This window comes from Gekko japonicus, unplaced genomic scaffold (genome assembly GCF_001447785.1).
Source record: "Gekko japonicus isolate JY-2015 unplaced genomic scaffold, Gekko_japonicus_V1.1 scaffold1923, whole genome shotgun sequence".
NCBI lineage: Eukaryota > Metazoa > Chordata > Lepidosauria > Squamata > Gekkonidae > Gekko > Gekko japonicus.
This window is the reverse complement of record NW_015167594.1, coordinates 214,855-226,587: the sequence shown is the minus strand read 5'-3', so window position 1 is coordinate 226,587 and position 11,733 is coordinate 214,855. Positions and strand designations below refer to the sequence as shown.

The following is an 11,733-nucleotide window of genomic DNA, read 5'->3' as shown; positions in this document are numbered from 1 at the left end:
GCGCAATGACACCGGGGGGCCCGTATACCTGCCCAGCGAATCATCAAAAACCGTGGGGAATTCCCGGCAGATTCCCTCGTAGCCCTGGGCGGCGCACAGCTGTATTCCCTCGACGGTGATTCCCAGAGGCTCGAACCAAGCCCGCCCCAGCAGACTCACTAGGTCGCCGGCGACCACAATCAAGTCCAACCGCCTTTTCAACTGTCCGTATTGCACCCTAAAGGTCCCGACCCCCTTTATTGGCACCGGGTTTCTCTGGAAGTCCATGAGGGTGACTTGTGCTGGCCGCAACCGCGGCCCCCCCCTGGGGCATAACTGCTTGAGCGTGGCCTCCGAGATGATGGAGGCCGCGGAGCCCGAGTCTATCTCCATGCGGCAGGGGGACCCTTCTATTTCTACGGTCACCATAAATTTGGGGTGGGCCGCCTTCCCGGGGAGTTGGAGTACCTTTTCCTCGGTGTGCGCGATCCTGTAGAGGTCCTCGCTATCCGCGCCGTCCTCGAAGTGGGCCTCCGCTCGGTGGCGCGGAGGCTGGCCGCGGCTGGGGACCTTGGCGCGACAGGCGCGGGCGATGTGTCCAGTGCGCCCGCAGGTCCGGCAAACAGCTCCCCTGAACCGGCAAGTCTTCCGGTCGTGCGGATCCCCGCAGCTGGCGCACCCGGGCTGGATTGTGTTGGGCGGCTGGCGACCGGAGTTCGCGTTCGCCCGTGGGGTGCGCCGCGGAGCTTGCGTGCGGTGGACGTCCTCATCCGGGCTATTGGGTGTCCCGGTGTTGGCTTGATGTGCGGTCGAGGTGGCTGGGTGGGACCTTTCCCAGGCAGATGCGGTGGCCATGGCCGACGCAATGGTGACCTTCTCGCCCTCCATGATGCGTCGCCTCAGCTTCTCCTCCCGCAGGCCTGCGACGAACCGGTCCCTCAGCGCCATTTCTAAGTGACCCTCGAACTTGCAATCCGCGGCCAGGCGGCGGAGCTCGGCGAGGAACTCCGCAGCTGTCTCGCGGCCTAGCTGGTTCCGATGCTGGAACGCCACGTGGCAGGTCATCTCCGACGGCTTCGGCGTGTAGTGGTTCTGGACTGCGTTGACTAACTCCTCGAAGGTGCAGTCATCAAACGTTTTGGGGGAGATCAGATGCTGGGCTAGTTCCACTATGGCGGGTCCGCATGCCCCGAGTAGAAGCCCTTTCTTTCTGGCCTCGTCCGTCACCTGGCAGAAGATGAGGACTTGCTTCACGCCGGTGATCCAAGCTCCCCATTGCTGAGGGCGCGCCGTGTCGAATGGCTGTATCAGCCCTGATCCCGGAGCAAGGGCCATTGTGCTGGTCGGTTGCGGCTGGGAAGCGGATTGCTCACCCTCGGTGCTCATCAATCGACGGAGCGCGGGCGGCGGTGCGTTGTCTTCCCCTTAGCGTCCGACAGCCCGACTGGTTGCTCAGCGGGATCCCACCTTCGTCGCCATTGAAGTGTAGTGGGTTAGACGCGTAAAGAAAGCATGGAGGCTGATGTAGTGATCAGCATGGCTTTACTGGTACACAACAAGACTAAAGACTAACGGCCGGCAGGCCAACTATATACACAGTCCAGGGGCTTCCCCTGGTCCCATTGGTGGGTTTGAATCTCCCGCCAAGGTCCCATTGGTTCCCCCCAGTGGAGGGACTAGAATCCTAGTCCCATTGTTGTGCCGGACTGAAGCTCAGGAGTGTGCGCTGACCTCCGGTGGTGGTCAGCGGACACAACAGTTGAGTAAATGATGCTGAAAGACGGAAATTATCAGGGCAAGAATCCAAAGCTTAGATAAGTGAGCTAGCTTGACTGTGATTGGTGGGATTTTGTTTTGTCCTATCACACAAGGTTTACAGCCTCAAAATACTGCTGGATCCAGTTTTATTATTCAAGAGTTGTGGCTAGGATTTTTATTATTGTCAGACTTTACCAATGTTTCCCTAGAGCTCCTTCAGCATGCACTTAAGCAAATGCCTGTGCCCTCAGACCTCTGGACCTCCCTCGGTAGCTTCCCTGCCACTGTCTGGGCAAATTTTAAGATTTATCAGATTGGCTCGGCACAGTCAGCATTTCACCCCTTGATCGTTTCCTCCCTCAAGATGACCCATTTTTCATTAAGGCAAGGAACAATAACCGGAAAAGGTAATTTTTACAGATAAATTTGTTCCCATTGCTGCAATACTAACAATGTTAGTACAAAAGATTTGCCTTGCCTATATGCACTGGATCATTTCTTTCACAAGTAACAGTATATTTTTATTTTGATACAATTTCCTAACAATAATTAGTACTATTTTTAATCTCCATATTCACTGGATGTCCGCAAATGAAAGCATAGACTTATTAAAATGTAACCACCATGCAGCCGATGATGTGATTCTTGAAAGAGCTCTCTTAGCCCCACCTATCTCACGTGGTGTCTGTTGTGGGGAAGGGAAGAGAAAGGAGATTGTAAGCCACTCTAATAAGACTCATTCAGGTAGTGAAGGGTGGGGTTGGAGTATAAATCCAATCTCCTCTTCTCTTCCTCTTCTTCTAATATTATGACTGTCACCTGATATTAAGATATTCATCTAGAAAGATAGATTCATGACAGAAAAACAAATTTCTGTTTAGATCTATCTTGCCACCAGTGCCTGAGGAAAGGAGATCTCCAGATACAGAATTACTGTCCAGCACTGCACACAGAGTACCAAATACAAGTGTCAGTTATCTTTGTGGCAGGAGAAGGAAGATGGGCCCCAACCTTAGTACAAGTACCACTGTTGCCTTCTATTGACTGCTCAGTAGGTGATCATTATTGTCAGAGCTCAGAGTACTGAGTTTGCTAGGGAGGGGGATGACAATAGCAGCAGTCCCTGAATCAGGGCTATAATTTTGTTATCCGTTGTCAACTGTGTCAGCAGCAACTTATTACTCAGGAAAATATTTGGTGTGTTCTTTCCAAGGGTCATCAGCTTCCTTCCATTCTGCCAGACGTCCGGCACAGGCAAAGCACTGTACAGCATCCTTCACCCCTGCAAGAACACAACAATGTCTTTGTTAAAGTGTAGACTTTGTTGTACAGAGTCGTTAAATTGGTTGAATTTTTCATTGTACTGCATGATGTTGCTTGGAAGCAACCCAGAACGTGCTTGAAGGAGTGGTGTACAAATATTTTAAATTAATCAGATTAAATAAATAATGGGTTAATACAGTTATTCTTATTGTGTATTTATATTTTCCAACAGGGACGGCAATAAATAAACACAGCAATGATGGTTTCCATTTGTGGCCAGAATAATTTCTTCTTTTTTTGCCGGCACCTTACTAGCATAAGGAAAAATGTCCTTATTCTATCACTCAGAGAAATGAGATTCAGGTGGGGTAGCTCTGTTGGTCTGAAGCAGCAGAACAAAGTTTGAGTCTAGTGGCACCTTTAAGACCAACAAAGTTGTATTCATAGTACAAGCTTTCATGAGCAACCACCATTTGAGGTCTTAAAAGTGCCACTGGTCTCAAACTTTACTCTGAGAAATGTTTAATGTGTTTGCTCATCACCAGGAGTAATGATAAAACTGGAGGGGTGGGGAAATAAAAGGAGCAGTAACACCGATAATGGAGGCAGGGGAGAGGTGTTCCAGAAGAGGACAGAAATGGTCCCATCTATGGCTACATACACAAGTGGCCATTTTTGGCCAGGAGGCTACAGAACCCTAGCCCTGCCCACAATATTATTTGCCAGTATTATCTAGAGCGATGCATTAGCTCCAGTTACAGATTTAAAAGCAGAATACCTTATAAGCGAAATGGATGTGGTCTATAGGGCCTATTCCGTTTACATCAAGAAAAATAATCTGCCTGGGAAGATAGTGGTTAGATTCTCAAAGAGACACATGAGGCAACTACAGGAACACCCCTGAAAATTGGAGGCAACACCATCAGGATTTTAAAAGATATCCCATTTGAAATAAGGAAGAAGAGGAAGAAGTACAAAGACTTCATCCTTCTTTTTTTAACAAACAAACAGCATTTCCTAAAGACGCCTGAAGGCGTCATTTTCAAACTGCAGGACAAAAAAGAAAAAATTGACTGTTTCCAAAGCGCGCGAGTTCCTGATATTGCAACTGGGAGAACCAGCTGAGGACGCTAAAGAAGAAGATGACAGCAAATCTAGCAGTGAACTGGACTCTGTGCCTTCCGACAAGGATTCTGCTTCAGAAAAGGGGGCGGCTGCCCCTAAACAAGAATACCAATTGAGGATTAGAAAAGATAAAGCAAAGTGAAGGCTGAAGGACTTTGAATGGTGCCTTAAAGCATGTGATATAAAGGATGCTCTTGGGGGTTGTCTTTAAATAGTTAAAAATGGTTAAAAAGATAAATATTTTAGCTTAATTGTCTATGTTCAATGTAATGTAAGCATTTTAGACTAACACTTATATAAGCTGATGTAATGATCTCCTATACTTGGGGTTTTAGTTAGTAGTGGTTTTCTTTCCTTTCTCCTTAGATGTAGATGTTCCCTCCCTATTTTTTCATTGTAGTTTGTAGTTTAAAGAAAATGCAATAAAAATCCCCTCGGGGGGCCAAAAAAACAAAAAAAGGTCAGTATTATGTACTCAGACTGACAGAGGCTCTCCAGGGTCTCAAAGAGAGGTCTTACACATCACCTATTACCTGATCCTTTCAATTGGAGATACTGGGGATTGAACCTGGGGACCTTCTGCATGCAGCCTGTCACCTAGCATCTGGTGACAGATCGCTCTTCTGGATCAAATAAGTCATGCACCATAAGAGAGGAGTCAGAAGAAACCCTAGAGCTTCATACACATCACTATGCATGAAGGTCTTTCCCCATCCTCCAAGCTCTCTGGAGTTGAGGTCAAAAGTTCCAGAGGCTGAATCTGGGTTTATGCTGGGGTGGACCAATTGCACATTAAGCCCCAATGAAAGCAAATTATCTTTTACTTGGTAGATGAGGACACCTAATATTTTACTATTATAGATCTCTGTATCCTGGCTTATGTCATATGAAAATGCTTGCAAATAAATCTAGTTTAATCAAGTTATATAAAAATACTGCTTTTTAATATTACACAACTTCTCCAAGGATATACAACTACATATTCACTGCTAGAAGCTTACGAGAAGACCAAATTTGCCTAGATGTAGCAATATGTTGCTGGCCTCCACAGAGATACCCCTTTACACAAGCACTTCTCCACTAAGTTTAAATCAAAGGAGCAGTTCCAGATGCACACCAAGATGTGTACACAGAGCTGACTCAACCGTTGAGGCAGATGAAGAAGTCACATGAGGATTTGGCATCCAGTCACAAACATGGTTAAAACTCATTAAAACCCATGGATATAGGCAGGAGTAGAATTCCTGGGAAATTGCTGGGAAAGATTGAAGGTCAAAGAAGACGGGGACGGCAAAGTATGAGATGGTTAGACAGTGTCATAGGTGCAACAAACATGAAATTGAGCCAACTTCAGAGGACGGCGGAAGACAGGAGGGCCTGGCGTGATCTGGTCCATGGGGTCACAAAGAGTCAGACTCGACTGTGCGACTGAACAACAACAACAACAACAAGAATTCCAAGAGTGGCAAGTGACTGACCTGTGTAGAAAAATCCTGCCCTTGCCAGAGAAACTGCATCAACCTGGGCTTCTTGTGGCCACGTTTTAAAAGAGTCCAGCCGTACATCTTCGTCCTCATAGATGTTTAAAATAGGTTCTGAATCTCCTTTTACAAGCAAAAATACCACAGAAGTTTAGAAGGACCTGAGCTATTGACAACTAGCGTCCGTCTCCAGATTTTACGAGGCACAGCATTATCCCTGTAGTATTATCATCAAAAAGGATTTTTAAATCTTGACCATTTCTAGCATTTGTAAAGTTTACTATAGTCATTTGTTTTACAGAAGGAAAAAACTTTCTCATTTTTTTGAGAGTTTAAACATTTTAAATATTAAACACATGTTGTTTTATCTTTGCTATACATCTTGGCACCGTTCCTGCTGGACTTAGTTTGCAAGAAGTTTATTCTAATTAATTAATTTATATCAAAGAAAGTAGTACACAAGGCTGTATATTATCCAGAAATTTTATATTCCAATATTCAGTGACTAAATGTTGCATAAATTCATTAATAGTTCGAGCCAATGCAGAATTAATGCATTTAAACCCGTTGGTTAATCCAGATGGCCCAGGCTAGCCTCATCTTACCACACTTTGTCTGCTAAACAGGGTCATCCCTGGATGGTACGATGAGAGATTTCCAAAGAAGCCTGGGGTTGCGACACAAAAAGTTTAACTTTTCAAATCTCTGCCAAAAATCAGCTGTCCATTGCCAACAGAATAATAAGTAATTATGGCAGGTTCCAAAAAGGATGGGGCACCCACATAACGCAGTTCTGTGAACATGAGAGCGAACAGCTCTTTCACTCTTATGAGTGAAGCCTCTAGTGCTACATTGAATGCTGCTTTAGAGGGTCTCTGACTTCCAGATGAAGGGTCCTCTGGAGCTATTGTAAGAAAATGGGAGCTGCTCCATGCCTGGCCCTTTGAATTTCAGATAAGAAGAATAATTTAACCATACTGTGCATCCTGAATTATATCTCCCTTATATACCTGTGTTGGGAGGCAATGTCTTCGCAAAGGATGTTCCAAAACACTTTCCCTAATCAAGACATAAATTTGAAATTAGCACAGTTTTCAGTTGAAGCCTCTGTAAATTATATTTCCTCCTGCTAGCTACATAGGGTTGTCAACTCCGAGTTGGGATATTTTTTTTGGGGGGGGGGTCCATGAGGAGGGAAGGGTTTGGGGAGGGGAGGGACTTCAATGGGGTATAGTGCCATAGAGTCCACCTTCCAAAGCAGCCATTTTCTCCAGGGGAACTGATCTCTGTTGCCTGGAGATCAGTTGTGATTGTGGGAGATCTCCAGCCACCACCTGGAGGATGGTGACCCTATCTAAGTTACACAGGCAGCCATCTCATTTGGCAATCCCTTTGCATGTGCCAGATGAAGACTACGGACGCAGACGTTTTCCTGAAGACTACCATGAATAGACTTGATCCAAATATCCATTCACAGGCTTGAACAGTGACACATAGGCTGAGTTCAGACTGGCAGTTTGGCCTGATATAGGCATGTTTCACAAACAGATTAAAGGGGCCAGTTCACACAGCCACAGCTGTCAGGCGTTCCCCAGCCGTACTCAACCTGTCCTATAACAATTCCCTACCGAGTTAAAAAAGTACCAGGTGAAAGCGGTAGCAAACCGTGGAGAGCACGTTGATCCCGCTTCCCAGAAGTGTGCACGCTAAAAGCCACAAACAAGCCGCATTGCTGCGCCTATGCACCTATGCGCATAGGCGCATGTCGCCGGAGTGAAAAAAAGCCACTTACAGCCACGCCTCTGCCAGGGGCGGGCCAACAGTGTGAACGCTCCCTTCCGCCTCCTCCCCGGTATGCGCCCGCATCAGTAGGTGCAGTGTGACCGGGAATCCCCGGCACAACTTGGTCCAGGTCTTTTTGCCCCGCCTCCCTCATGCTTCATACTGCCAGTCTGTCCTCAGCTATTTATGCCAGGCAGTGCAGGTTGAAAACAGGGCAAATGCTAACAGAACAGTCTGGTAAGAAATAGCAGAATGAACTAAAATTTGCAGTCTTCAGCACCTGTTTGAAATCTCTCCAGGTAATGGCGCCTTCACCCAATCATGAAAACTGAATTGTTGCTATGTAATTTCTTCCTGGACAGAGGAATTCTCCTTCAATTGCTAATTTTTCGATTTGAGTACAAGTGGAATTAAGCACATTTTTAACCCATAATATTTTACTTCTTGCTCTGTGCAAGGATGGGAAGCAGAAGACAGCCAGCTTTAAATTGAGCATACATCTCTAATTAAGGCTTTACAATTGAAAAACAGACACAAAAGGTGCGATTCGTGTATGCAAAGTTACTCTCTAATCCCTTTCTACAAATTAAAAGACTACAGCCACACGAGTCACATGGACACATTGTATTCCAGTAAGGTAGTTTATAGACAATGTTTTGATGCTTCTCTTCACACATGTTGAAGCTCTCTCATTCCCTAAAGTAACAACCTGGTCTGAATCTTAAGCACTACTTCATAGATGGCAATAGGATTCCTGAATGGTTGTCTCTAGTCATACAAAATTTAAATTTTACACCTAGACATTCAGTTGAAAGCATTTTCAGGATTAATGGGTAACCTGGCAACTCTGGAAAATCTAGCAATAATATATACACATGCTAGCAGTTCAATAAAATAAAGAGAATAGAAAAATACCGTAATATCAACAAATCCAGAATAATTTTGAATATATGCTTTAATTTCATCTCTGGACTTTTCCTTTTGGAGGAACTTGCACCTATAAAGTAATAAATAATATATTATTTCAGAGTTTTCTAAATAGTTATAAAGATATCTGTAATACTGAAATCTCAGGATCTAACACACTACATTTTACACTTGCCAGCTACATCCACATTGCAAGGTTTTCTAAATTGCAAGGATTGTCATCACCACCAGAAGTGCATGGGCATTCTTCAGTTAATGGAGCATCCACACCATAGTTACATGTATATGTTCCTCCCACAGTACCATTTCCCCTGCACCCCCCCCCCCCATGCATTGAAGGGCTTTTCCTGACTTTTTTTTTTTTAATCAGCAATTGGTATTGCGTTAAAAGGCAATAACATTATAACAATCTATTTCCAGGATCTCCTTAATTCCTAGGTTTTGTTTGTTATTTCTGCATCTGTAAAAGCTCAGGGTTGTTTTTCACTGCACTCTGGTTGTGACAACAGGGTTGCCCTGTAAACATGGTGTTGGGATGAGTGCAACAGACTAGGATGTGGAGGAAGACCATGGTTCCAGTCTTCACTCTGCTATGGAAGCATGCTGGACGACCTTCTGCATGTCATTCTCTCTCACTCTCAGCCCAACGTATCCCACCAGGTGTTGTGAGGATAAGTAGAATGAAGGGAGGTAGAATGATGTTGTAAGCTGTTTTGGGTCCACCTTAGGGAGAAAAGCAGGGTATATATGTCTAAACAAATAAACACTCACTCGGGGAACCACTTTGCATGTTCTTTCCAAGGATCATCCCCGTCTTTCCAATTTCCCAGGCATCCATTGCAGGCAAAGCATTGAACTGTGTCCTTTATACCTACATGTAAGATATGGCACATGCCTGAAATACTCCTGCCACCTTTTTGCACAACAAAATCCGCTCCGTACTCCCAAGTATATACAATAATGCAGTTACTTAAACATGTTAAAGCACATTTCTTTAAAAGGGGGGAATACTAAAGAAGAATTACCTGTAGAATTAACCACTAAGGTCCTTGATTCATAATTTGCTGATCATTCATAATAATTCATCTAAAGGCATGTCTCCAGATGATCTGGGGAATTTGTAACATTAACCAAACCAGCTGTGTCTTCCCAGAAAGACAAAATATGAGCAGTGGTGTAGACACAGTCCCTTCCACTTCCTACTTTAAGTGAAGAAGCCTTGAGGGAGATTTTTTTAATGTAACTGCTAATTTTCAGTAGGATCAGTTCAACCTAATGTTGTATTCAAATATGGGGGGGAGGTGCAACTGCACATTTTGTAGCGTTTCTCTTCTTCACTTGATTTTTGAAATTGTGCAAGTGCAGCCAAAATATCTTTCATAGTTGAGATAAATATTCAGGTTACACTTGTTGGACACTAACTGGGGGGGGGGGGTTAGACTGAGGTTGACAACATCCAGGTGGTGGCTGGAGATCTCCCACTATTACAACTGACAGAGATCAGTTCACCTGGAGAAAATGGCTGCTTTGGAAGGTGGACTCCATGGCATTATACCCCCCCCCCAAATCCCACTGAAGTCCCTCCCCTCCTCATATCCCACTCTTCTCAGGCTCCACCCCCAAAATCTCCAGGTATTCCCCAACCTGGAGCTGGCAACCCTAGTTAGATGGGGACATAAAGGAAAGGCTGGACTAACTAGGAGGAAAATGGAAACCAGAAACTGTTTCCTGGCTTCTCTAAGAATAGTTTCCATAGTTGTGTTCAGATGCACATAGGATGGAACCTACCCAGAGTTTTGTGCCGGTATTTACCTGCTGGTGCATCTGGCCACACCCCCAGCTATCAGGGGGCTTCACTGCAACAGGATACTAGGCTGCCATAGGCAGGCACAGGCCTCAGGCCCACCTGATGCATTCTCCAGCAGCCTCTGGACTGCAGCCCCAACCTCCACTGACCAAAAAAGTGCTGGTACACTATAATGGTGTACAGTGGCGTGATAAAAGCTCTGCACCTATCACTGGACAGGGTAAGGATGACCAGTTCCAATATTTGGGTTCAAGGTTGGGTAACAACAAAGTGCATGAACAATTAAAACCAGGTAATATAATTAATTCTTAAAACAGTTAAAATCATTTACAGTACTATTAAATATTAGTAAATTGCTTATTATCACTGATGAATTTTCACTGTCAGATTGACTGACAGGTGGTGTTCTGCAATTTGAGATCTAGCCAAGTTTGAGAACTGCGGAGGTATCTTTGTAGGATTCTTGCTGTTCCAAGCAACACTGGGTGCTTTCACACACACTAAATAATCCACTTTCAATCCACTGGAACTGGATTTTACTCTGGGCTATTCTGCATTGACTTTTCTCTCCATCATTTTACCAAAGGTGCAGCTCAAAACCACATTCAAATACCCCGAGGCAATGCCATACTGACTGCAAAGTCACCCCTGAGCAGCCATAAATGTATGCAAAAGATACCATAAAACCCAATGATCAAAGAAAGTGAAAGTGGCATGCAATGCAGAGAGGAATTTCTGTTCCAGCATGGGTTTGGTAAAACAATGGAGGGAAAAGCCAATGCAGAATTGCCCACTGTCTTCTGGAGCTGAGCTGGTGTTATTCATTCAATGCCCAGACTTCAGCCCCAATCTCCACTGACCAAAACAGTCTGCACTGGCATGAAGAAACCTCTGAACCTACCATTGGGTAGGGTAAGGATGGCCACTTCCACTACTATTAAGCAGAGGAGGAGGAGGAGGAGGAGGAGGAGGAGGATCCTGCAAAGATACCTCTGCAATTCTAAGAACATGGCTAGATCTTGAACTGCACAACACCATCTACCAGTCAAATATCTGACTTTGTCTTATTATTGTTGCCAGCATCCTCAGCCCTGAACCCGGGGTGGTCTTTCCCAAGAGAGAGACACCCCAAACCAGGGGTCTTGTTGTAGAAAAAGAGCTGCCGGAGCTCATTAGCATAACTCATTAGCATAACTTATTTGCATATGCCACGCCCCCTGACATCACCGGAAGTGACAGAAGGCCACACCCCCTGACATCACCGGAAGTGTGTCAGAAGGCCCGGCTACTTACCCTCCTGCTTCATCCTCATTCCCAAACGGAATGAGGATCGAAGCAGAGGGCGGGGTAAAGAAGGGGGCGGGGCTTCACCACGTGACCGCCCCGCCCCCTAGAGGTTCTCTTCCGGAGCTCCGTACCTGAGAGCTCCCCCCCGACTAGAGCCCTGCCCCAAACCAACCTCAACCTCCACAAGCAGTGCCCTATGAAGCCAGGCTTGGCTTAAACAGTGGCTTTTCCTGGGAGGCTAGAAGAACCACATCTTGGCTGAGAAAACTCAGGCCAAAGAGAATTCTCCAGGTTGGCTGCACTGCTAAACACCCTCCATGCAAG

General features: G+C 45.4%; 1 protein-coding gene across 1 annotated transcript in view; it reads right to left on the bottom strand.

The window, feature by feature from the left end:
• The window catches only part of NAIP (NLR family, apoptosis inhibitory protein), a 34,074-nt gene that overhangs the window by 20,518 nt on the left and 1,823 nt on the right, over positions 1 to 11,733 (bottom strand). Inside the window, exons 2-6 of the mRNA XM_015413962.1 lie at positions 9,087 to 9,186; positions 8,304 to 8,385; positions 6,617 to 6,665; positions 5,604 to 5,729; positions 2,920 to 3,019 (exon numbers count right to left, since the gene is read on the bottom strand). Coding sequence (XP_015269448.1) covers positions 2,920 to 3,019; positions 5,604 to 5,729; positions 6,617 to 6,665; positions 8,304 to 8,385; positions 9,087 to 9,186 — 457 coding nt within the window. The remainder of the gene's footprint in view (positions 1 to 2,919; positions 3,020 to 5,603; positions 5,730 to 6,616; positions 6,666 to 8,303; positions 8,386 to 9,086; positions 9,187 to 11,733) is intronic.